General features: G+C 45.1%; 1 protein-coding gene across 3 annotated transcripts in view; it reads right to left on the bottom strand.

Annotated features, from left to right (window-relative positions):
• TMEM120B (transmembrane protein 120B) overlaps positions 1 to 22,420 on the bottom strand; it is a 58,700-nt gene extending 36,280 nt beyond the window's left edge. Inside the window, exon 1 of one of the 3 annotated variants that reach the window (XM_079943600.1) lies at positions 22,211 to 22,420. In XM_079943600.1, the coding sequence (XP_079799726.1) occupies positions 22,211 to 22,243 (33 nt within the window). In that variant the 5' untranslated portion in view covers positions 22,244 to 22,420. Of the gene's footprint in view, positions 1 to 8,783; positions 8,958 to 10,260; positions 10,370 to 22,210 lie in introns of those variants that run through there. The other 2 variants (XM_079943598.1, XM_079943599.1) reach the window with 2 other exon arrangements.
• Between the last annotated feature and the right edge of the window lie 5,001 nt (positions 22,421 to 27,421).

Here is a 27,421-nt window from a genome sequence, read left to right as displayed (position 1 = left end):
TGGATATAAAGTCTGTCATACAGAGTGAAGTCAGAAAGAGAAAAACAAATACCATATGCTAACACATATATATGGAATCTAAAAAAAAAAAAAAGGTTCTGAAGAAACTAGAGGCAGGACAGGAATAAAAACGCAGATATAGAGAATGGACTTGAGGACACAGGGAGGGGGATGGGTAAGCTGGGACGAAGTGAGAGAGTAGCATGGACATATATACACTACCAAATGCAAAACAGATAGCTAGTGGGAAGCAGCCGCATAGCACAGGGAGATCAGCTCAGTGCTTTGCGATGACCTAGAGGGGTGGAATAGGGAGGATGGGAGGGAGGTTCAAGAAGGAGGGGATATGGGGATATATGTATGCATATGGCTGATTCACTTTGTCGTACAACAGCAGCTAACACAGTATTGTGAAGCAATTATACTCTAATAAAGATCTATTTTAAAAAAAAGAGACGCACTTGATAAAATATCTAAAGATGGAGCTTTGGAGGCAGGAGGAAAGAGTATAGTTATAAGGTAAATATTGTCAGCAAAGAATCAAATGCTGGACTTCCCTGGTGGCGCAGTGGTTAAGAATCTTCCTGCCAATGCAGGGGACATGGTTTTGAGCCCTGGCCTGGGAAGATGCCACGTGCTGCAGAGCAACTAAGCCCGTGCGCCACAACTACTAAGCCTGCGCTCTAGAGCCCTCGAGCCACAACTACTGAGCCCACGTGCCACAACTACGTAAGTCCACACACCTAGAGGCCCTGCTCTGCAACAAAGGGAAGTCCATGCACCACAATAAAGAGTAGCTCCCGCTCGCTGCAACTAGAGAAAGCCTGCACACAGCAACAAAGAACCAATGCAGCCAAAAATAAATTAATTAAAAAAAATTAATTAAAAAGAAAAATTTCTCGGGCTTCCCTGGTGGCGCAGTGGTTGGGAGTCCGCCTGCCGGTGCAGGGGACGTGGGTTCAGGTCCTGGTCCGGGAAGATCCCACATGCCACAGGGCAACTAAACCTGTGCACCACAACTACTAAGCCTGTGCTCTAGATTCCGCGAGCCACAACTACTGAGCCTGTGCGCCTAGAGCCCGTGCTCCACAGGAGAAGTCACCGCAGTGAGAGGCCCGTGTACTGCAACGGAGAGTGGCCCCCGCTCTCCGCAACTAGAGAAAGCCACGTACAGCAACGAAGAACCAAAGTAGCCAAAAATAAATAAATAAATAAATAAATATTTCTCTTTCTCCGAGAGAAAACGCAAGCATCATACACTACTCAATTCTTCAGTAAATGATATTTGCATGGTCATAACCACATAAATGACTGAGACTATTTTTTAAATAAATTTATTTATTTATTTATTTTTGGCTGCATTGGGTCTTTGTTGCCGTGCATGGGCTTTCTCTAGTTGCAGCTAGCAGCGGCTACTCTTCGTTGCAGTGCGCAGGCGGTGGCTTCTCTTGTTGCAGAGCACGGGCTCTAGGCGTGCGGGCTTCAGTAGTTGTGGCACGTGGGCTCAGTAGTTGTGGCTCGTGGGCTCTAGAACGCAGCCTCAGTAGTTGTGGCGCATGGGCTTAGTTGTTCTGCAGCATGTGGGATCTTCCCGGACCAGGGCTTGAACCCATGTCCCCTGCATTGGCAGGCAGATTCTTAACCACTGTGCCACCAGGGAAGCCTGAGCCTATTTTTTTTAATAAACCTTTTGGTACTGTTAGGTTACTTTTTGGTCTCCTGCTCATTTTATTATGAAATATTTCAGACATATTGAAAAAGACAGAAAATCATATAATAAAAAACAAATATAACATTAATACCCATATTCTCACCCTCAGTTTAAGAAATAATAGGGCCCAAAGAGTTGAGAGGCCCTATGTACTCTTTCTACGTGGTATTCCCATCTGCTGCCCCCAATGAGGGGAACCTCTATGCTGGTTATGTCCACCCCCACGCCCACCCCAGATCAATTCTGTCTTTCTCTGTGCCCTGGGACTGCATCTCCCAGGCTCCCTTGCCCTGCCTCCTACCTAGCCAATGGGATGCCAGGACAGAAGACTGGAGAGCGGGAGGAGAGAGAGGCTGGGGTATTGGTTCCTCCTGCCTCCTCCCTGCTTTGCTACAGCTTTTGACCACTGCAGCTCCTGTCCTGCAGCTCCCCTTTCCCTGCAACAAGCTCTGGTGACGGCCCCTTCCCTCTGCCCCTTAGGATGAGGACTGGTTCCAGCTCCAGGGACCTCGTCTTTAAACTGCCACACCTCTGTAAATAGTCCCTTCCTTAGACTTTTTTCAGTGACACCCATTTGGAAGAGTCATTTGCTTCCTGCCAGGGCCCTACCCAAATCTCCACTATACTGAATCTGGCCCATATCACTCCCTTGCAAGTCTTTATATTTGTACTACATAGACATGTATCAGTAAGCAAAACATAGTGCTGTTTTGAATGCTTTTAACTTTATTATACATGTCATACTATACATACCCCTTGGCAACTTTTCACACAATGTTGCTGGGTTGTTTTTTTTTTTTTTTTTGAGGTTTTGGTGGGGTTTTTTTTAACATCTTTATTGGAGTATAATTGCTTTATAAGGTTGTGTTAGTTTCTGCTTTATAACAAAGTGAGTCAGCTATACATATACATATATCCCCATATCTCCTCCCAATGTTGCTTTTCTTTTTAAAATATTTATCCATGTTGATACATATAGCTCTAGTTTATTCATCTGATCTTCATACCACACTCTATGGATGTTCAGTGGAATTATCCATTCTGATGGACAGTTAGGTTTCCAGTTTTCAGCTGTTACAGAATTCTTATACATATCTCCTATTTGAGTTTTTAACTATGTGGATATGTATTATTTATAAAAATGTAGAATAGATCAGAGAGAGACAGACACTAACATTGGCTCTGTAAGCTGAGATACCCATAGCTCCTTTCCTACATGTCTGATTACCATCCTTTTATACCATGTATGGGAGACACAAACAATTGAATTTCTGCTGGAAGATTTGGAGATCTGCCGCCTCTCCTGTCCTCTGAGGCCCCAAACTCTGCCCCACTGGGAAGATGAGGTTAATGAGTCCAGGTGCCAGCACAGCTGTGAAACATCTAGAGATGCCCTTTCAACACAGCTTGGCTGAGTCACAACTCTTGAGTAAACGTTTATTGCAAGAACTGCCGGCAATCAAGAATTCCCTGGTGGTCCAGTGGTTAGGAGTCCACACTTAGGAGTCCGAACTCTGCAGGGGGCAAGGGTTCCATCCCTGGTCGGGGAACTAAGAAACTGCAAGCCACGCGGTGCGGCCAAAAATTTTAAAAAAAGAAAGAAAGAAAGAATTGCCAGCAATGGAATCATATGCCATTTTCAGACAGGGCCCTGGTCTAGGAACATTGCAAGTTGGTGGGCAACCCAGCAGACTGCAACAGAGCCATGGCCACCACTAAAATGTGGTCACTTACAGGTGTGGCTGGTGCTAAGTTTTCAAGAGACTGCATTTATATAGTTCTCCTTCCAAGGAATCAACATCAGATAAAGATTTCTGAATGCTGAATATACTGAACTAAGACTCAGTATGCCATGGAAACACTACCAAAGATAGCAAGTTGACTTCACCTAAACTGTATCAATTCTATACTGGGAAAGATTCTGAGTCATGCGCCAGGATCGATTAGTAATGTCTGTTATAGGAGCAGTAAGTGAGGGCATCAGCATGCATGTCAGGCATTTGGAAGACAGAATAACATAATGGTTAAGTGATTAGGCTTGAGAGTCAGACTGCCTTCATGTCCAGACTCTGCCACTTCTTAAGTTTCCTCAGTTGTGGAAGAGCTAGGGGATGAGCTATATGTTAACAGGCATGTACTGGTTTTTGAAAATCAGCTTTACAGGTAGAATTTACATACGAATTCACCAATTTTCAGGTATACATAACGAATTTTGGCAAATACATATAGTTGTGTAACCACCACCACAATCAGGACATAAAACAAAGGTTCCCAAACTTTGTTGGTTCACCACACCCTTAGCGTCTCAGTAAACTTTTCACAGAGTCCTTAAGCCAAATAATTGAAAAGTATTTATGTCCTACCAACTTAGTAGCCTCTTGGGGAAAAAAGAATACACAGAAATTGACAAAAGTATTTTTATTTCATTCAGAAGTAACCAAAATTATTTACGGATGTGTGTGCCTGTCGGGCTCTGCACAAAATCTCAAACCTTGGGAATAGATTGGACACTGTCATCCTCATTTCTTGTTCTAAATTGATTTTCACATAGTATTTGATTTTAATCAGCCCCCAAAACCCAACTTCACAAAGATATGACATCATTAAAAAGATGTGTGGGGCTTCCCTGGTGGTGCAGTGGTTGAGAGTCCGCCTGCCGATGCAGGGGACACGGGTTCGTGCCCTGGTCCGGGAAGATCCCACGTGCCGCGGAGCGGCTAGGCCCATAAGCCATGGCCACTGAGCCTGCGCTCCACAACGGGAGAGGCCACAACAGGTGAGAGGCCCGCATACCGAAAAAAAAAAAAAAGATGTGTGAAACATTCTTTTTAATGACAGATATTGTGTTTCCCTTGAAAATTTAAATTATCCCATAGTCCCCCTGTGAGCTTGCTGCAGCTCCTTGGAGGTGCCTTAACACAGTTTGTGAGGCACAGATATAGACTGTTTCTATTACTCCTAAAAAGATACCTGTCCAGCATCCTTCTCTGTTTTTTTTTTTTTTTTACTACCAGTATTTTGATTTTCCTTCATGGGACCACCCCTCCACCACTCTTATTTCACGTGGTTTGAACAGCACTTATTCCAGTCCTGGGCTCCAGGGGAGACATGTTAACCAAGACCCAGCCAATTAGTGCCACAGGGTCTGGTTAAGTAAGGGATAATCACATGACCCAAGACGGGCCAATGAGAGTTAGCCCTGGGACTCCTGCCAGAATTACAGGAGAGAAGATGCTCTGTTTCTGAGGTTTGCTGAACTGGTAGATATCAGCCTGAGGCTGCCAATGCTCATCTTTGCCACAACATGGGAGAGACTGTTGAGAATGAAGTTGACATAGAGGAAACATACGCACACTCACACACACAGACATCACTGAAGCACCTGGATCCAGCCTTGCCTGAAGCCATTTCCCACTGGACTTCCCACTACATGAGCCAATAAAACATTTTTGTTTTTTGGCTTAAAGCTGGTTCAACTGGGTTTCTGCCACTTACCACTAAGAATCCTTACTAACGCATCATGTTAAAGCACCGTACAAATGAAATGAGTCCCCACAAGTCCAAAAGCTTCCTTCGAGAGCCAAGGGTCTCAGGATACTGTTGGAGCCCACTGTGTTAGGAACCCAAAAAGTATCTGATGGATACAGCAGGCCTGGGTTCAAATTCTGGCTCCTCGAGTTTCAAGTTGCTTAACATCTCTTAGCCTCACTCTCATCTGTAAAGCCAGGCTGTCGTTTAGATTAAATGGAATAATCCATGTATCATACAGTCAGCTCTTATCGTTGCTGCTATTATTGTCAGCCTTTGTTTTCTAGATAAAGAAAAGCTCAGAGAGGCGGCTTGCTAAAGGTCAGATGCTAGGCAGTGGCAGAGTTCAGGCCTGAACCTAGGAATCCTGACTCCCTGTCTGGAGTTCTTTCCACAGAACCCACTTCTAGGGAAAGAGGCCCAGAAGGCAATGCAAGATGGGAGAGAAACAAAAGAGTACCCGGGGCACAGACCTGCCTTGGGTAGTAGTTAAGAGTATACAGGCCCTGTCATGGATATAGAAAACAAACTTATGGTTACCAGGGGATGTGGGGGGAGGGATAAGTTGGGAGATTGGGACTGACATATACACACTACTATATATAAAACAGATAACTAATAAGAACCTGCTGTATAGCACAGGGAACTCTACTCAATACTCTGTAACAGCCTATATGGGAGAGGAATCTAAAAAAAAAAAAAAAGAGTGGATATACGTATATGTATAACTGATTCACTTTGCTGTACATCTGAAACTAACACAACACTGTAAATCAGCTGTACTCTAATAAAAATTAAAAAAAAAAAAGAGTATAGACTCTGATGTTCAATGCCTGGGTTTGAATCCTGAATCCAGTACTCATAAGCCGTGTGATTTGGGGTACATTTTTCACTCTGCAAGATGGGTATAACAGGATCTATTTCACAGGGTTTTTTTTTTTCAAGGGTTTTAATAAAATAATACTTATCTTCCTACTTCCACCCTGTCCGCCTCATGTCTATTCTATACACAGCAGCCAGAGGGATGCTCGTTTCATTGGTAACAAAAGCCAAAAACCTTACAATGGCCTACCCTGCATTTCTGTGAGGTCAGGGTTAGGGAGAGGCTTCTTCGGGCCACCTCCTTCCTGGGTGGAGAGGGACGAGGTTTCCAGAGATGCAAGACAGGAAATGCACATTAAATCACCTGCCACCACATCTGTAAGTGACCTTCTGTGGTCACACCACAGGCCACAGGGCCAAACACGCACTGGTCTCAGACTAATGCTCAATTCACCGGCATGGCCGAAACCACAACCAGGCAAAACCAAAGTCCTCACGGTGACTCGACCTTGCCCCCGAGTCCAGAGAGGCCCTGGCAGATGCAAATCACAGGCAAAAGAAAACAGATCCTTTCCTCTAGAAAGTCCCAGAGATTATGACTTTTTTAGGGATGGGGAGGAATTCCAAAGACCTTTCAAATCCTCTAGGATCTGAAATTAGATTTCCTCTTTCCTCCCTTCACTGGAAAAAGGGAAGAAGAGGTAAAACACAAAGATATTATACATCATCCCAAGAAAGACAGAATCAGAGAGATATGAACATGAAACCCACAAATCCCAGATTCTGAGGCAGATATAGGCAAATTAAGACAAGCCGGGATTTTCTGGTGAAAAAAAAAGAGCCTTCCTATTGTTAACCTTGCCCACCTGCCTACCTGTTGTGACCTCCCTGTTCCCCAACAAATGTCTCATATCTGAAAGTCCACCCAACACAAACATAATGACAATATATACCCTACTTATTATATGTGTATTTCCAGAGACTTTCATCTCAGGAGTTCAGAGCTCTTACATTTATTATGGGGGTTGGGGGGAAGGGTGAGAAGTCAGACCTAGTCCAGTCCAGTTCCCCCACTGCCGAAGACGTGAGCAGGGGACATCACGGTTTCCACCTGGTCAGTCCTTCTACAGCCCTTGCTGTGCACCAGGGGACAAAATCCAGGGTTAATTCCCAATTCCTCTCTGTCCCTCACACACCTGAGTCCCAGAGACACCAAGTAAGAACATAACAACAAGTCAAAAGTCTCCTTTATCTAATTGGTGTTAAGTGCATTAATTGCATAGCTCTGAAGCACTTCCCACCCTAATACCCTCCATGGCTCCACAGCTGCACATGACCTGAGAGCCTAGCAGGACAAAGCGTTAAGAAGTAGCTGAGTCTTCTCGATGGCAGTGGAGCCTGAAGGGTCCCCTGGGAACTGAGTGGGCCCTAAGCCCTGGGCCTGAAGGAAAGGGCACGAACCCACACATGCTGGACAGGCCAAGAAAAAGTACCCTTCTGGTTCTGGTACCTTACTCTGTGCTCATGCCTGAAAAAGCACCTGCCTTCCTGCTCAGTCTCTCCAGCAACCCTCTCTCTATTCACCTGGACCTACGACATCATATCTAGAAAGACCCATCACAGACACCCTTGCCAATCTCCCCTCCCCTCCTCTGGACACAGTAAGAGGCCAAGCAAACTGCAGACAAGAGCTACATGGACAGAGAAAATGTCACTGCTCCAGCTGAGGACAGGAAGGAGCGGGCTGGGGTGTTCCATGTGATTTAAGGCAAACAGAGCCCAACTCTGGAGAAAAGAGACACAATCCGGTAGCTGCGGAGGGAACAGCCTCATCTCCAAAAATGGTCCAGGCATCCCTCTTGGCCAACCCTAAGGTTTCCTGAGGCGTCTTTAGTCACCAAGGTAGATAGCTGAGGCCTCTGCGAACCTCCTATCGGAAACAACTTCTCCTGCCAGGCCCGCGCGGCGGCAATGCCATTCTCTCAAGGGGCCTCTTACACCCGCCCTCACCCCACCCAGTGTAAGGCTCTGGGCCAAATGGGTGAGGGCTGGGAGCAGCCTCTATCACTAAGGGAGGCAGCCCAGCTGTCACAAGTGACAGATGTCATCCACAACGCCAAACTCGGCCTGCAGCAGCGTCGGAGAGGCGGGCACAGACACAGGAGCCCCAAAGACTGAGAATAGGGGTCTCTAACCCCTAAGCAAAGTCTACAGGTTCAAGGTGAATGGCTCCCAAGCACACCTCTCAAAATGGAGCTGCAGAGGAGAGGGCTGGCCCGCCAGAGTAAAGGACGAGTGGAGCTGCCGAAAGCTGGAGGGCGGCGGTGGGGTCAGGGGAGACCCCTGAGGAGGTGGGCGCTGGGCTTTCTCTTTGAGTCCCCAAACATACCTGTCCCCTCCGGCCTCCCCCACATGGACACGCCTGGAACTTCCCCTCAGAGGCCATAGACCAACTTTCTGCAGCGAAGGAGGTGCGCGGAGCAAAGAGCCGGCGCGAGGGCGGGGGAAATGGGGAGCTTCGACTCGGCGCCCAAAGGGGATGAAGAACTGAAATACTGGGAGATGGGAGGGGGCTGGCTCACGCGGACCACCAGCCCCCAGGGCCTAGCCAGGGGCAACCTCTGGGCCCTAATGGTTCCCACCGCCCGGGCTGGGCAAGCAGGAAGCGGAATACCCTGCACATCAGGTAGCAGAGTTTCAGGACTAGGTGGCCCGGTCCTACCTGCAGTTCCTGAAATTCTCCCTCCAGCTCGTGCCACTCGCGCTCGCAACGCTCCAGCTGGCCGGCCATGGTGCAGTGGTGCGAGGCGGAGGCGGTTGCTCCTGCAGCGTGGCGCGGCCGGCCACCAGCACCCCACGCCTGTCCGCTCGCCGGCCGCCTTCCGAGGCACCAGCTGTTCCTGCGCAGCGGGAGCCACGCGCGCACCTGACGTCACAGCCCCGGCCCTGGTGCCCGCCCCACCCCTCGCCGGGAGTCAGGCCCTGCGCATGCGTACGCTCCGCCCCGGCTCCGCCCCCGCGCGTCGGGGGCCTGCCGGGGGGTTGATGTAGCTTTGCAGAACTTGGTAGGGTCTACGGCTGCCCCCACCTTGGGAATGCTTCTGCGCCTCCAGAATCTCTCTCGCCTAGTTTGGGTGGGGAACTTGTCCGCAAACCGCATTTGTAGAGCTTATTTTACTTAAATTGTGTGTATTGGGGGTGTCTGGGATCCGGAGGTAGAAGGGAGATTGCGGGGAGGGAGCATTGCCTTAACTGAGCCAAAGCCAACGACGGCCTGGAGAGAGGGCCCTGTCATCTCACATTGTCATTATTTACTTCAACCAATACATCCTAGATCCTGCCCTCTAATACTCCAGGTGACTCTCTTGACAGCTGTTTCTGTCGCTCAAATGACATAACCACCTCAATGCTAATTGAATCCAAATTCCGTCACCTCCCGGGCGTGGTCCTGCAAGATCTATCCCTGCCTAGTTTTCGAGTCACATCTCCTATCTCATCCCTCTCGATAAGTACTCTCCAGCCACGGTTTTTGTTGGTTTTTTCTTCCTACCCTTGCATGGAATATTCTTCCCTCTAAATCTTCATATGGTTGCCTTTTTCTCATCATTCTAGCCTTAGTTCAAATGACACCTGTATTAGTTTCCTAGGGCTGCCCAAATTACAAACTGGGTTAAGTACCACAAACTGGGTGGCTTGAACAACAGAAATGTATTCTCTCACAGTTCTGGAGGCTAGAAGTGAGAAATCAAGGAGTCAGCAAGATCATACTCCCTCTGAGACTCTGAGTAGAATCTTCTCTTGCTTCTTCATAGCTTATGGTGGTGGTGGTCAACCCTCAGCATTCTTTGGCTTGCAGCTTCACCCCTCCAATTTCTGCCTCTGTTTTACATGGCCTCTTTCCCTACGTGCTTGTCTCTGTGTGTCCTCTCCTCTTATAAGGACACCAGTCTCCTTGGATTAAGGGCCCACGCTACTCCAACATGAACTCATCTCAGTTTAACTAATTACATCTGCAAAAACCTAGTTCCAAATAAGGTCACATTCTGAGGGAGTGAGTATTAGAACTTCAACATATCTTTCTGTGGGACAAAAGTCAACCTGTAACAACAGCTCTAAAAAAAAACTGTTCCTGAACACCCAACGGGTCATGCCTCCTCCCAGTCACATTTCACCTGCTTTATCTCCTTCATACAACTTACCATTCTATGGAAGTGTTTGTCTCCATGTTGGTTGCATGTTTCCCTCCATGGGTATATAATATAATCTCCATGAGATCTTAGGGATCTTGTCTCTGTTTTGGTCATCATTGGATCCCTAAAGCACACAGTAGGCCCTCAATAAATATTTGTTGAAGGAATAAACATTAAAGATCATCTACTGCAGAGGTTCTCAACTTCTGGGGTTCATAGACCCCTCTGAGAACTCTGCATGGGGAAAATGCACAAGAGCACACAGAGAAATATTTGCAGTTCTTATCTGAGGCGTGAAAAAGAGCGTGACTTACTCAAGATTCACAGCTAATTAATGACCAACTTTGATTTATGATTCTCATCTCTGGGGGTTGGGACTTCAACATATCTTTTTGGGAGACAATTGAACCCATAACAACACCTCTCAAAAAGGGTGAAACAGGATTTTTTTGCCAGCCTGTTATCGTTGACTGGATGTCAGATGTTGTGAAGTCGACCTTGTTGCCTTCCACCTCCCTTTTCCTCCTCCTTCTTTTGTATTTTAGTAGTTCTAAAAAATATTCTTGAGCTTTATATTGGATGTGGTTATTTGGAAACCATTTGATTCTTTTGAATCTTGCTTTTTTTTTTTTTTTGGCTGCATTGGGTCTTCGTTGCTGCGCGCGGGCTTTCTCTGGTTGTGGCGAGCGGGGGCTACTCTTCGTTGCGGTGCATGGGCTTCTCACTGCGGTGGCTTTTCTTGTTGAGGAGCATGGGCTCTAGGCACGCAGGCTTAGTAGTTGTGGCGCACGGGCTTAGCTGCTCTGCGGCATGTGGGAACTTCCCGGACCAGGGCTCGAACCTGTGCCCCCTGCATTGGCAGGCGGATTCTTAACCATTGCGCCACCAGGGAAGCCCTGAATCTTGCTTTTATCACTTACCTGGGACCCAAAGAGTGCTCAGTCTGGAGCTAATTTTTCTCCACTACTGAGGCAAGACCAGTGCCCACGAATCATGAAGTTTTCCAGTCTGGCTGGTGCAGGAACAGGCTGTATTCCTGGGCCTATGTAGGTGCCACACACTCTTACCTCTGATCATTTCAGGTAGCTCTTTCCCTGGCCTCCGGTAGTTGTACTTGTAAGCATGGGTTGACCAGGGCTCAGCTGATCCTAGAGGGGACTCTTTGCAGACCTCTGGATTCTCCATGTGCAGCTGTCTCCTCTCTAGAATTCTAACCTCCTTGGTTTCCCTGGACCCTCAGTTCTGTCGTCTCAACTCAGGGGGTCTGCCAGGCTCCACCTGGGGTCCCCTTGCCCTGTACCATGGCCTGGAAACTCTCTCAAGACAGTAAGCTGGGGGACTTCCCTGGCAGTCCAGTGCTTAAGACTCCATGCTTCCAATGCAGGGGGCGCGGGTTCGATTCCTGGCTGGGGAACTAGGATCCCACATAATGCATGGCACAGCCAAAAAAAAAAAAGACAATAAGCTGGACAATCACAGGGCTAACCCCACTTGTTTCCTGTGTCTCAGGGATCACCGTCCTCCATTGACTGATGTCCACCGTCTTAAAGAAACACATCATTTCATATTTATTTTCTCCATTCTTTTATTGTTTCAGGTGAGAAAGTAAATCTGGTCCATATTACTGCATCTTGGCTAGCAGAAGTCAGCATGATGCAGTTGAGATTCAGATGATTATTGTATGTTTCCGTAATTCATTCCTTTTCCCTTTGCTGAGTGTATTTCATTGTATGGATGGATCCATTTGTTTATCCGTTCACCAGTTGAGGTAACTTTGGGATGTTTCCAGTTTGGCTGGATTATAAACAAAAGTTTTTAAATTAAGTTTTTAAATATAGACGTTTTAAATGTAAGTTTTTTTTTAATGTAAGTTTTTAAATGTAAAATTTTTTTAATTAAGAAAAAGATGACAGTTTCATATAAAAATCCAGACTTTTACTTTCTCTTGAAAAGTGGAAAGATCTGGCCACACTGGGCTCATGTTCGTGCTCGGCAATGGGCTGGACCAGAGGAACACATGTCCGCTTCACAGGAGGCTCGCCAGCTGCCACAGTCCCCTGCAGGCTCAGTTGTACTGCCCTAGCCTACTTCATGTAGGCCGGAGACAGCTGAGATTGAGACTCCTGATACAATGTGTCATGAAGTTTGCAAAACCAGATAAATCACTCACTTGGTGAAAAAACAGAAAATAGTTTATTTAATTGGGGTTAGTAGAATCAAAAAGGAAATCCAGGGCTTCCCTGGTGGCGCAGTGGTTGAGTCCGCCTGCCAATGCAGGGGACACGGGTTCGTGCCCCGGTCCGGGAAGATCCCACATGCCACAGAGCGGCTGGGCCTGTGAGCCATGGCCGCTGAGCCTGCACGTCCAGAGCCTGTGCTCCGCAACAGGAGAGGCCACAACAGTGAGAGGCCCCCGTACAGCAAAAAAAGAAAAGGAAATCCAGGGCCTTGAAGGATGAATTAAATGTCACCAAGCAGAGGATTTCGGACGACGATCCCCCTTTACCTATGCTTGCAGCTGCTCGATCCTGGGCTGAAGAGGCTGGCCTTGCCCCCCAGGGAGAGCTAGGCAGATGTACCTTCTCTGCAAGCTGGCCAGCGGTCAGGTTGCAAATCTTAGGGACTGTTCTCTGTGGGGTCAGGACTTTACGTGCATTATTCACAAGCCTTTCTGTAGATGGCACAGGCTGGCCACCCCCATCAGTGCAGCTGCTTAGGTGCCAGAAGTATCAGATCTTACCTGGCTGCCACCCTGTCCTGGTTTCTGCCCAAAGAGCTTTCAGACTCACTCATCAGCTTCCTGGGGCTGGATGTGCCTCTTCTTAGGGATTTTGACTGTGATACGTGAGAATGGTGAGAATGTGCATTGCAAGATTCCTCCCCCACCCCCTCCCTACACCACCAGGGGGAAATCTCTCCTATTTGCTTATTTTAAGGCACTCTACTTAGGGACCTACCAGCTGTAGAATTTGCTCAGTCAGCTGGGGAGAGTCATAAAAGTAGCAAACGGGAATTCCCTGGTGGTCCAGTAGTTAGGACTTGGTGCTTTCACTGCCCAGGGCTAGGGTTCAATCCCTGGTCTGGGAACTAAGATCCCACGAGCCTCGTGGCGTGGCCAAAAAATAAAGGAACACATAGCACCTACTATGTGCTTGGCGTTCTTCTATGCACTTTATGTATATGTGTTAATGCACTATGTATATGTATAATGCACGACGACCTTATGAGGAAGGACCTTTATTATCCCTATTCGACAGGTAAGTACTCTAAGGCATGGTTTCTCCAGCTTTCAGTGTGCTTTAAACCACCTCCTGGAGATCTTGTTAAAATGCATATTGTGATTCAGTAGGTTCTAGGAAGGATCCGAGATTCTGTAATTCTACAAGCTCCCAGCCAATACTACTGGTTCAAGGACCACACTTGAAATAGCAAGAGTCCAAGGTACAGAGAGGTGAAAGAACTTTCCCCAGCTCATCCAGCTACTGGTAGCTGTGTTACTTATGCACTGCAGGATGCCAAGAGCCTATTCTAAAATAAGAGCAGCTGCCCAGGGAGAAGTGAAAATTCCAGGGACTTTTCCTTCGTCTGCTTCCCACAAACGCCCTTGCTCAAAATAGTCCCTCCCACAAAAAAAAATAGTCCCCAAGACTGTAACAAGCAATTTGTGCAAAGATGGTTATAGCAGCATTTTTCAGATCAGCCACACACTGGAAGCATCCCAAGTGCCCCACAAGAGGAAAACAGTTAAGTAAGCTGCAGTCTGTCTTGGGAATTCCCTGGCGGTCCAGTGGTTAGGACTGAGTGCTTTCACTGCGGTGGCCCAGGTTCAATCCCTGGTTGGAGAACTAAGATGGTACCGCACGGTACGAGGTGCAGCCAAAAAATTAAAAAACAGGAAAAAAAAAAAAAGCTATAACCTGTCTATTTCATGTAATACTATATGGCTGTTAAAAATTATTATGGGAACTAAATGGATACCTTTAAACAGGTACATTAAAGCATGTTTAAGTAAAAAAGTAGATCTCCAAATAATGTATATATACTGATTAAAGTTATATGATCATTTGTGTACCCTGAAAGAGATTGGGTGAATTTAGTATAACAGAAATAGTCCAGCATATGGTGGGAGGGTAGAAGGAAGGAAGGGAATTGAAAGAATTTCTCTTCCAATAAATAATATTGGGGCAAGTGAAAAAAAAAAAAAAAAGAAATAGTCCACCATATAAACTGATGGAATTTTCTTTTTTCTGCTAAAATAATTTTTAAAAGAAGAAAACAAAGCAACAAAAATTTATTGGTGGCACTAAATAGAGCAGTTTTTTGGTTTTTTTTGTTTTGCGGTACGCAGGCCTCTCACTGTTGTGGCCTCTCCTGTTGCGGAGAACAAGCTCTGGACATGCAGGCTCAGTGGCCATGGCTCATGGGCCCAGCCGCTCCGCGGCATGTGGGATCTTCCCGGACCGGGGCACGAACCCGTGTCCCCTGCATCGGCAGGCAGACTCTCAACCACTGCGCCACCAGAGAAGCCCCAATAGAGCAGTTTTGATAGACGGAAAACGTAGAGGCAAAAGGGTTTTAATAGTCTGAACACAGTAGATTAAACCCAGTTTTTTTTTTTTGAATTTTTTTTATACAGCAGGTTCTTATTAGCTATCCATTTTATACATATTAGTGTATATATGTCAATCCCAATCTCCCAATTCATCACACCACCACCCCTCCTTTAATGTTTTTCCTGAAATGTTGTTCAGGTGTTTGATAGAAATTTTAAACCCCTATCTTTCTGTTCACAGGTTTATAATGTAAACAGTATTATCTATAAAAATTTATTTGTTTAATATTTACTCTCCAGGTATCAAAATGTCCTTTATGTCCTTATTCAGTTATTTGCATTACTGGGCCTACCTGGGACTGTAAAGTCCTGGCTGGGGCTGTGTGATTTACTAGTCAGACAGACCTGAGTTCAAATCCCAGCCCTGCCACTTGCCAGATGCGTGACCCTGAGTACATAATTCGCCTTCTCTGTAAGTTGGGGGTTGCTCTGTAGGATTGTTGTGAGGACTAAATGAGATGACATAGGTAAAGTGCCTGATATGTAAGCACCAGAAAGCACTAACTTTATATATTTGGGTTTTAAAAAAACAAACATTTTATTTTGGGATACTTTTTTTTTTGGCTGTGCCGCACGGCATGTGGGATTTTAGTTCCCTGACCAGGGATCAAACCCGCGCCCCCTGCAGTGGAAGCACAGAGTCTTTTCTTTTTTCCTTTTTAAATATTTACTTATTTGGCTCTGCTGGGTCTTAGTTGCGGCATGTGGGATCTAGTTTCCCGACCAGGGATCGGACCCGGGCCCCCTGCATTGGGAGCACAGAGTCTTAACCACCGGACCAGCAGGGAAGTCCTGGGGTACTTTTAGATTTACAAACATAACGGCAAAGATAGTGCAGAGAGTTCCCATTTACTCTCCTTCACTCATTTTCCCCTAATGTTGACAATTTACATAACCATGGCATCTTTATCAAAACTAAGAAATTAACAAAGGCATATTACTATGAACTAAACTCCAGAATTTATTCAAGTTTAACCAGTCTTTCTACTGATGTCCTTTTTCTGTTCCACGATTCAATCTGACACCACATTTAAGTATCATGTCTCCATATTCTCCTGGTCTGTGATAGTATCTCGGTCTTCCTTGTTTTTTTCACGACCTTGACAGTTTTGAACAGTAAAATGTATATATATTTAATAATAGCTTTATTGAGCTATCAAGATGATTAACTTTATGTCTCAACTGACTGAGCCACGAATGCTCAGGTATCTGGTTAAACATTATTCTGGATGTGTCTGCAAGGGTTTTTCCAGAAGCGATTGTTTGGATCAGTAAACTGAGTAAAGCAGCTTCTCTTCCCCAATATAAGAAGGCCTCGTCCAATCAGCTGAGGGTCTGAATAGAACAAAAAGGTAGAGGAAGAGAGAATTCTCTCTCTCTGCCTGACCCGTTAAGCTGGGACTTCAGTCTCCTGCCCTGGGACTGGGATTTACACCATCAGTTCTCTTGGTTCTAAAGCCTTCAGGCTCAGACTGGAGTTACACATTTTGTTTATCCATTCAACTGTAAATGGAAAATTTTTTTTCCACTTTTTGATTATTATGAATACTACTACTACAAACATTTGTGCACAAGTTTTTGTGTGGACACATGTTTTCTTTTCACTTTGTATTACACTTAGGAGTGGAATTGCCTAGTCAGATGGTACCTTTAACATTTTGAGGAAGCAATAAACTGGTTTCCAAAGTGGCTGCATTTTACATCCTCACCAGCAAAGTACTAGGGTTCCAATTTCTCCACATCCTGGTCAACACTTGTTATTTTCTCTGTTTTACATTTTAGCCAACCTTGTGATTTTGTGTGAAGTGTATCTCACTGTGGGTTTTTTTTTTAAATAAATGTATTTATTTATTTATTTTTGGCTGCACCGGGTCTTCATTGCTGCGCGCGGGCTTTCTCTAGTTGCGGCGAGCGGGGACTCCTCCTCGTTGCGGTGCGCGGGCTTCTCACTGCGGTGGCTTCTCCTGTTGCAGAGCACAGGCTTTAGGCACGCGGACTTCAGTAGTTGTGGCGCACTGGCTTAGTTGCTCCGCAGCATGTGGGATCTTCCTGCGCCAGGGATCGAACCCGTGTCCCCTGCATTGGCAGGCGGATTCTTAACCACTGCGCCACCAGGGAAGTCTCTATTTTTCCCATTCTGTGTGTTGATTTATATACATATACTTTTTAACTTATCCAAAAAATCTCAAACTTAAAGAAAAGTTGCAAGTACAGTACAAATAACTTACTTTTCAAACCCATTCAGCATAGATTGCTCATCCAGTTCACCCCAGCACTCCTGAGTACTTTACTGGGCATTTCCCACAATCAAGAACATTCTCCTAATCAACCAAAGTACAAGCATCAAAATCAAGAAATTAACACTGATACATTACTCCTTCTAATCCTCAGACCCCATTCAAGTTTCCCAATTGTGCCAAAAACGTCCTTCATAGTAAATGGATCCAATCCAGGCTCACCTGCCGTGTGTAGTTGTCATGTCTCTTTAGCCTCCTTTCATATGGAACAGTTCCTCAATCTTCCTTCATCTTCCTGCTCTTGAAATTTCTGAACAGGACAGGACAGTTACTTTGTAGAACTTTCCTCACTTAGGGTTTGCCTAATAGGTCCTCTGATTAGACTGAGGTTAGTATCTTTGCTGGGACAACCGCAGAAGTGATGCTATTTTCTCCTCACTGCAGCTCAACAGGTGGCACAGAATTCCAATGTGTCCCACTACTGACGACGTTCACTTTGCTTAAGGTAGTGTTTTCCCGGTTTCTCCCCTGTCAAGTTACTCTTATTCCCTTTGCAAGTATTTTATGGGAGATACTCTAACTACGTAAATACCCTGTTCTTCATCAAACTTTCCATTTATTTATATCAGCATGAACTCATGTTTTTTATCTTAGTCAACGAGTTATAATCCATTACTATAACTATTTTGATGCTCAAGTTGTCACAGACTTGGCCACTGAGATTCACTTTTAGCTGACTTCTGTCTTTTTGATAGATCCCCAACATTCTTCAAGCATTTCCTTACTTTTTTTTTCTAATTTATTTATTTTCTATTTATTTTATTTTTGGCTTCGTTGGGTCTTCGTTGCCACGCAGGTTGCGGTGAGCAGGGGGCTACTCTTTATTGTGGTGTGCGGGCTTCTCATTGAGGTGGCTTCTCTTGTTGCTGAGCATGGGCTCTAGGCACGTGGGCTTCAGTAGTTGCAGCACGCAGGCTCAGTAGTTGTGGCTTGCGGGCTCTAGAGCACAGGCTCAGTAGTTGTGGCGCACGGGCTTAGTTGTTCCGCGGCTTGTGGGATCTTTCCAGACAAGGGCTCGAACCCGTGTCCCCTGCACTGGCAGGAGGATTCTTAACCACTGCACCACCAGGGAAGCCCGCATTTCCTTACTTTTTGACACAAGAAGATGTTCCAAGCACATCTTATACTTTCCCGGCTCCAACTCTGAAATCAGCCATTTCTCCAAGCATTCCTGGTTCTTTCCAGTGGAGAATGGCATTTAGAAACCAAGTTGGATTTTTTAATTAATATATTTATTTATTTGGCTGTTCCAGGTCTTAGTTGTGACATGCGGGATCTAGGTCCCTGACCAGGGATCAAACCTAGGCCCCCTGCAATGGGAGTGCAGAGTCTTAACCGCTGGACCACCAGGGGAAGTCCCACCAAGTTTGTTTTGTTTTGTTTTTTGTTTTTGGCTGTGCCATGCAGGATCTTAGTTCCCTGACCAGGGATTGAACCCAGGCCCTTGGCAGTGAAAGCGTGGAGTCCTGACCACTAGACCACCAGGAAATTCCCTAGAAACCAAGTTCTGGGTACTAGATGTGTGTGTTCATCACTATGGGATGTCACTATTCTCTTCTCTCTAAGGACAGATCTAGGGTCTATATTTATATATTATGCATGTATATATGTACACATTTACACCTTTATTTATAACTCTATTTATAAATATTGAAAACCATGACTTCACACCAATATCCAATTCCAGTCCACAGAGTTCATTCTAGTTTGTCCCTTTCCAGATTCACTATTCCCCTCTCCAGCAGTGGGAAACCTGGCTCCTGTCATCCTTAATATATTTACTTATCTGATCATTCCTCCTCATATGTAACCAATCTCCCATGGCCACCACCATCCTGTCCCCAGTCCTCAGGCCAACCTTGCCCCAAATAAATCTTTGATTTTTTAAAATATTTATTTATTTATTCGGCTGCACCGGGTCTTAATTGCGGCGTGCGGGATCTAGTTCCCTGACCAGGGATTGAACCCCGGCCCCCTGCATTGGGAGCGTGGTGTCTTAACCACTAGACCACCAGGGAAGTCCCCCAAATAAGTGTATCTTAATGAGAAGGATGATGAGTACGTTGATCTCTTTCTTTGGCTTAGTGTCCAGATTAAAACGTCTTTTTTTCTTATGTGAAAACTTACCCAACCTCCAGTGGCCATTATCAAAGAGATGTGAGTGGAAGGAAGTGCTTGATAAAGATTTAGAAACTGAACACTTCCTAATTCGTCTCAAAAGCCATCTAAGAGGGCTTCCCTGGTGGCGCAGTGGTTCACAGTCCGCCTGCAGATGCAGGGGACACGGGTTCATGCCCCGGTCCGGGAAGATCCCACATGCTGCGGAGCGGCTGGGCCTGTGAGCCATGGCCGCTGAGCCTGCGCGTCCGGAGCCTGTGCTCCGCAACGGGAGAGGCCATAACAGTGAGAGGCCCGCGTACCGCAAAAAAAAAAACAAACAAAAACAAAAGCCATCTAAGAATGTTTGAGGAATGTATTTATTATTAGACATCTTTGCTGTCCTCATTTGTTGCAGACACAAAAAGCGCTATATCCTGGGTCCCAGTCAACCCTGTTATTTTGGAGGCTCTCTGTCAAGCAACAGGGAGAAAACATCCAGTGTCTTCGATGCATTTGAAGAATTAGGTCTGACAGTTCCCTAATGAAGCCATATTTACCAGGTTCTTTTGTATAATGGTGGATATTGGAGGAGGATTGTAGGTAGTGGGAAATTCACCAAAACGTTTTCCAATCACCAGGGGAAGTGTTGGCTGCTTTTTGGTTTTGGTTTGGTTTGCTTTTGTGCCTGCAAGACTAAATCTTATTTAATTGCGCCACCTGCTGGCAACTTCACAGAATTTCTTTTTCTTCCAACAAAAGGCAAAACTCAACAAAGATTTATTCACAAATAGTCTTTTTTTCTTTCACCTGAAAAACTACTACTCACAGAGCTGGGGTGGTGGAAATATGTCAACATTCTTCATCTTTAGTAAAAAAAAAATTTGCTTTCCACATTTTCAACAATGAGACTATATTACCTTTTTATGGTGACATATAATGTATACAGAAAAATGCATAAATTGTATGTGTACAGTTTAAATAGTAATCATAAAGAGAATCTGTGTGACTAAGACCCAGGTCAAGAATAAGACATTGCCAACAACAACAACAAAAAGAAGACATTGCCATCACCTTAGATAACCCCAGACCCCTCTTCCCTGATACTAACCTTCTCCCTCCCTTCCCCTAAGGTAACCACTATCCTGATTTGGGGGATAGTCATTTGAGCATGAATTACTTTTAAGCAGAAAACAACTAAAGTATTAAGTTTAAAAAATAATATAGGGCCTTCTCTGGTGGTGCAGTGGTTAAGAATCCGCCTGCCAATGCAGGGGACACGGGTTCAAGCCCTGGGCCGGGAAGACCCCAACATGCCGTGGAGCAACTAAGCCCGTGCACCACAACTACTGAGCCTGAGCTCTAGAGCCCGCAAGCCACAACTACTGAGCCCGCATGCCACAACTACTGAAGCCTGTGCGCCTAGAGCCCATGCTCTGCAACAAGAGAAGCCACCGCAGTGGGAAACCCGTGCAACCGCAATGCGGAGTAGCCCCCGCTTGCTGCAACTAGAGAGAGCCCGCGCGCAAAAATGAAGCTCCAATGCAGTCAAAATTAATAAATAAAATAAAAAGTTATTAAGAATTTCAGAACAGTGACAGCAGAATATTAAGCCAAGCACAAGGCACTTCTGAGCATGAGGCCCTGTGTGACTCCCCTGTGAGGAGGGTTGTACTAACTGGTGTATTTTGAGTCCATTTAAGGGTTTCCTTGTTTGCATTTTCATTATTTTTCTGTTCTTTATGAGGTACCTATGAAACAGTTCATTCCTTTCAGGGCAGGTCCATTCTTGGCTTGGGACTCTTCTAAGATGCTCTGTCTCAAGGAGAAAACAGTTTAAAGAGAAGGTGGCTACCCAAACGAGAAAAGCCCAGTAATTGTCTGAGCAACTTCCTAAGGATACCCAAGAATCACCTTTCCTTTCCTTTTCATGGTTTGCATCCTTAATTAGAATTCATAACTTGGCAGTTGGGGAGGTTTTACTGCCTGCCAGGTTGAGACTTTCTTAGACAGTTTTCCCAACTTCTCCCTGTTCAACCAATCACTGTGGTCAAAAAGTCACCTTCTGCCTCATCCCCTGCCAGCACAGCAAGTTCAAGAAAACACAGTGGTTCCTGGCCACTGGATTTGGAGCCAACCTTCCTCAGCCTGGCATCTGGACCTCCTCACTCCCAGTCTACCCCCACTCTGTTCATAGGGCGTTCAACACGATCTCCCATGTTGTGTGAGGCCATCCTTCCACTTTGGTCAAGACAGTGTCTGGAGTCACTACACTATCATGCTTACCTCCAGGACCTTGCCCAGGGTATTCGTATCCCTGAACCTTGCCGTCCTTCCTTTCTGAGTGTGAACTCGTCAAGGACAGGGGCTGAATTATATTCATCTTTGAATCTCCAAAGATAACACGTTTTCCACAAGGAATCAAGTTGATGAACTGACACAGGGGACTTCCAAAACATTTCTAACTTTTACGTCACAAAATCACACTTACCTCTATGCAGACTTGTTTCTTTTCTGGCTCTTATTCAACATCTCTTCCTAATGATTTCCTGACGAGGACCTACTTTTATGTGGGCGAGAAGGTGTGCCTTATTTTTTTTTTTAAATAATACTTCTTTTCAACCTGGCACATAGTCACCCAAATGTGTCCTTATTGAGTCCTGAAGTCTTTCAGAATATAAGAATTCATGGTGGGACTTCCCTGGTGGTCCAGTGGTTAGGACTCTGCACTTCCACCGCAGGAGCCCAGGTTCCATCCCTAGTGGGGGAACTAAGATCCCACAAGCGCCGCGGTGCGGCGGAGAGAGGGAAAAAAAAAGTCATGGGGAAAAAGAAAACAGGGAAAATTCTTTCAACCTAAAACCTTTACTTAACACACATGTAAAAAAGAATAGTCTTGTAAAACGTTTCTAAAATCGAAAATTAAGTTCCAGTGATCACATCCTGGCCTTACATTTCTAGTTTCCGTAATTGTGCAGCAGGGCATTCGGGCGGTCCCGAAATTCAGCTTTCCATTCAGCCACTCTTGCCGCGCTTTCTCCCTCCGCCCTTTCGGCTTTGGAACACGATCCCGCCCACTTCCGGCAGAGGCGTCCACAGCGCAGGCGCAACTCCTGGAGCCATTCAACGACCTCCTGGTCTAGTGCCGAAGTACGCGCATGTGCAAGAGAGGGGCGGGGCTGGTTAATTGGGAGGGAGAAGGCAGGTCCACGGAACTCACGTGACTGTCTCCGCCCACCTAAATAGGCAGGAGCAGCCGAGAGCCGCCTCAGGGTTAAGACAGCGCACGCGCACTGAGTGAGGAACGTGGCGAGTAACGAGGGCAAGCCTTTACGCACGCTCATTTAAATAAGGCAAGCAGCTTCTCGCGTCAGTTCTTAACCCGCCTCCTTTCTGTTTTACCCGCCTCTGACTTTTAAAGGGCCAAAGATCTTTTTCACCGAATTGCTTTTTAAAAAAAATTTTTTTGAGAGCCTTCTGTGTGCCGGGCCCAGCTTACATTGTCTTCTGTGTGCATTTTCCAATTTTTCCTTTGTAATACGTGTCATAATTACTTTAATATGTATATTTTTCCGTAAATTTCTTTCCCCGCCCTAATTGTACCATTCCCTTGGAGGCAATTCTCTGAAACGGGAGGCAATGTGGTGTTCTGAGCAGGTCTTCCTAGGTCAAAAAGTCTAAGATTGAATCCTGGCTCAGCCACTTATTTTGCTCTTTTACTCTGGGTAGCTTCCTTAACTTTTGTGAACCTAAGAGTTTGCAGATTTTTAAAATGAAGGTAAGGCTACCTACCTCCCTCATAGAATTGTTGTGAAAACACACGTACATTTTTTTAAAAACTCTGTAAAGTACCAAGTACTGTGCCTCATACCAGCTATCTATTAAATATATAGTAGTCAGTAGTCGTTAAGTGGAATTAGAAAATAGCTTTATAGTTTCTGTAACATGGTTCCAGATGGTTCTTCAGGAGGATTTAACTAATTGCCAGGATGGCTAGTGGTAGGTAATGGTGCATTTTTCCCCACAGTGTTGGCAATATCACAGTCCATGATTTTTACACATTTTTCTAGTCTAGACAGTATGTAATGCATGGCAGGGTTATTTTAACTTTCATTTCTTTAATTGCTGGTGAGGTTGTGCATATTTCCTTGGGATGATTTATTAGCTGTATTTCTTTGCCTAAGAACTATTTTCAAACACCATAATTTCCCCTGGCTTATCCCGGTAGACATTATGTTAGGTTCTGACAGAGCATTTCCTTGACCAACTTTAAAAAAAAAAAGGATGGGGAGCTGTGGGCAGTGAAAGGAAACCTTGCAAGGAAGGGATAAAACAAGAGATCAGAGCTCATCCCTGAAAGCAGCACTGTCCAATAGAACTTTCTATGGTAAAGGAAATGTTCTGTATCTGCGCTGTCCCCTAGGAGAGCCAGTTGCCACAAGTGCCTACTGGATACTTGGAACGTGGCTAGTACAACTGAGGAATTGACTTTTTACTTTTATAAAATCCTTTGATGGCATAACCCTAGAGATTAAGAAAGGAGAGAAAGGAGAGGAAAAGAGGGGTCCCATAGAGTCGCTCAGAAGTGACCTCATCCTGTTTGGGGAAGGAAAAGCACCTCTTACTGAGGAGGCTGTAAAACATTTAGGATCTAGTCTCTTATGGTCTTACATCTTGACCTTAGGATTGATTTCTAGTACTACTGTGCTGTAGGTAAGTGGCTCAGTTGAGCACAGCTGTATTTGAACAACTTTGATCCCCTAGTGTGGTAAATGGACCCAGAGGTGACCATTTGTAAAAAATTTGAAAAAATATTTCCATTGTTCCACTTTCAAAAATATTGCTTTTGTTAAACCCAATGTTTAGTTTTTCTTGTAATACATTTTGTTAACCTGTGTAAAAGGATTAAATTTCATTATGGTTTTTAAAATGCTATTTTTATGTGAATTTAAGTGCAGCCACATATTGTTTTTTAAAACCATATGGTCTACCACTAATTTCCCAAAGTTGCAATAAACTCTAAAAAGAAAAAAAAAGGTGGCCTCATATATACGATGGGACTCAAATTTAGACTTTTGGCATCGTTCCCAAGGGAGAGTCCCAGAGAGTCAGTCGTGACAAGAATGGTGTGCTCAGTTTGCAAAAATCTATCAAGCTATGCACCGAGGATATTTCCACTTTTATGTATGTATTTTATACTTCAGTAAAAATTTAAATAACATTTTCTGCACTTTGTGTTACCCTCTTTAGGCATTTCTCTGATTTTTAATTTAGCAGAAGTCTCAAAAAAAAAAAAAAAGTGGTCTGTGACTCTCTCTGGACATCTGAGAGCCCCTAGAGGGCGCTCGTTCTGCACCGGAGACTTTTAAAAACAGCTTTATTGAGAGAATTCACCATACAATTCACCCGTTTAAAATGTACAACTCGATGGTTCTTAGTATATTCACAGAGTTATGCACCCTTCATCAAGTCAATTTTAGAATATTTTCATCACTGCAAAAAACAAACAAACCTGCCCTTTAACTATCACCTTCCCATCTCCCCATCTCCCCCTTCCCAAAGTAACCACTAATCTACTTTCTGTCTCTATAGATTTGCCTATCCTGGACATTTCATATGAATGGAAACAAACAACATATGACCTTTTGTGTCTGGTGTCTGGCTTCTCTCACTTAGCGTAATGTTTTCGAGGTTCATCCATGTTGTAGCCTGTGTCAGTATTTCATTCCTTTTTATGGCTGAATAATATTCCACTGTATGGATAGATGACATTTTTTATCCGTTCCATTCTCTTTTTTTTGTTTGTTTTTTGGCCATGCCATTCGGCTTGTGGGATCTTAGTTCCCTAACCAGGGATTGAACCCGGGCCCCCTACAGTGGAAACATGGAGTCTTAACAACTGGGCTTCCAGGGAAGTCCCAATTCTAGCCATTCAAATCTGGCAAGTGATTATCAGAAGGGCGTACGGGACAGAAGACCTCAAGCTTGATGTTCCTGGCACTTCGGTATTAAGGAGTGGCCAGTCCATAGCACCTGCTCAGGAGTTTGTGAGTTATGCTACCAAATTCTGACTCCATAAGGAGAATAATCTCATAGATTTGTAACCTGCCCATCCAGATTGCCTGCCGAGGCAGATAAACGTTAACCTGCCCCAGATTCTTCTCTAGGGGACAGTCCTTGCTTCCCCTGAGCCAGGGTTTGATTAGTGGTTGTAAAAGGGCTTCTTGGAGGGGTGGGACTGAGGCTTGAGGCTGTGTCTTAGCCTGGCCTTGGGAGAGAGAAAACTAGACCATTGAGGTGCCACTCAGCGGGTGGCAGGGCAGCTCTGGACAAAGCCACAGCACAGGGATGGTTTGCACCAGGATAGAACCTGCTGGAACAGCTGGCCAGGTACGTGAGTAGGAGAGGAGAATGCCTTGAGGAGAACCACAGCATCTGCGGCATGACTGGCCCTGGGCAGACTCCAGACCCTAGGTGAGCCAGTCATGAATTTGGGATTGGAATTTGGAAAGAGCCAATTAATTTCTGTGAGTGTTTGGAACCGAACTGAGGTGGAACCATGAGCATGAGAGAGCTGATTGGCAGAATGAGAAAGATGAAGGAGACATGGAGAGAGAGAGAGAGAGAGAATGGCTTTGCTGTTGGCAGCTTTCCAACACTCTTGTATCCTTAATAAATTTCCTTAATTAGATAGTGTGAGATGGTTCTCTACCTGCAACCAAAGGAACCTTGGGTAAGGCATTAAGATACACTGTATAGAGGGGTGGGATAGGGAGGGTGGGAGGGAGGGAGACGCAAGAGGGAAGAGATATGGGAACATATGTATATGTATAACTGATTCACTTTGTTATAAAGCAGAAACTAACACACCATTGTAAAGCAATTATACCCCAATAAAGATGTTAAAAAAAAAAGGTACACTGTATAAGGTCTATGTCAATTACCTTCTAATGAGACAGAGAGACACCCAACAAATTAACTATAAATAATGTGATACATGTGGAAATTAGAGCAAAATTCCCATTCCAGTGGGAGTGAACAGCAAAGCAGTGAAGGGGAGCCCACTGGTAATCAAAGAAAAGCCATCAGAACAAGACTTTTTTCTATGAGATGGGTAAAGAGCTTTAAAAATAATACTCAATGTGGGCAAAGGGTAAAGATGGGGGAAAAAACAGACACTCTTCTATTCTGTGTATGGAACTGATACAATCTTTCAGGAGGGCAATTTGGTGACATATATCAAGAGTTCAAAAATGCTCACACCCTTTGACCCACAATTCTGTCTCTGGGAATCTTTCCTAAGGAAATAAGCTGCGATGCATAACCACATTTAAACGGAAGGACATTCATCAGATCAACATTTACAATGGGGAACATAGGCAATAAATCTGATGCCCATCACCAAGAGACTGGTGAAGAAACTATCCAGGTGTTAAGATGATGTTCTTGAATGAATCTCATCATGGAAAAGCTGTGCCATTCTCTGGGTCCGTTGTGTTTCTTCTATGGTCACAAGTTGGCTCCAGTTTTGTAAAAAAGAAAAAATGTATATATAATATTTATATGATTTGTTAAGGAACTGCTTCCAGTAGAAACTGGCTAATAGACGGCGCGGGGGGGCGAGGGGGCAGGGGGTAGTAAGTTAAAAAGCCAAGTGAGTGCAGCCTGATCCTGAGGGGAACTCTAGAGCAAAAATTATACCTTAACAAATATTCTGGGAATTCCCTGGCGGTCCAGTGGTTAGGGCTCCACGCCTCCACTGCAGGGGGCACGGGTTCAATGATCCTTACCTTGGTCAGGTAAGATCCCTGCAAACGGCCTGGCACAACCAAAAAAAAAAATTTTTTTTTTTTGGCTTCAAAGAGACAGACAATAAATAAGGGGTGTGTGTGTGTGTGTGTGTGTGTAGTGCTACAGAGAACATGAAACAGGAATGAGGTTGGGAAAGAGGAAAACGTTTCAGAAAGTATATATGGAGATTCCAGTTTTATTTTATTTATTTATTTATATTTTTATAAATTTATTTATTTTTGGCTGCGTTGGGTGTCCGTTGCTGCGCGCGGGCTTTTCACTAGTTGCGGTGAGCGGTGGCCACTCTTCGATGCGGTGCGCAGCCTTCTCATTGCAGTGGCCTCTCATGTTGCGGAGCACGGGCCCTAGGCAC

This window comes from Stenella coeruleoalba (assembly GCF_951394435.1).
Source record: "Stenella coeruleoalba genome assembly, chromosome: 14".
In the NCBI taxonomy this organism is placed as follows: domain Eukaryota; kingdom Metazoa; phylum Chordata; class Mammalia; order Artiodactyla; family Delphinidae; genus Stenella; species Stenella coeruleoalba.
The sequence above is the reverse complement of the archived record's forward strand: the minus strand, read 5'-3'. Positions and strand labels throughout refer to the sequence as shown.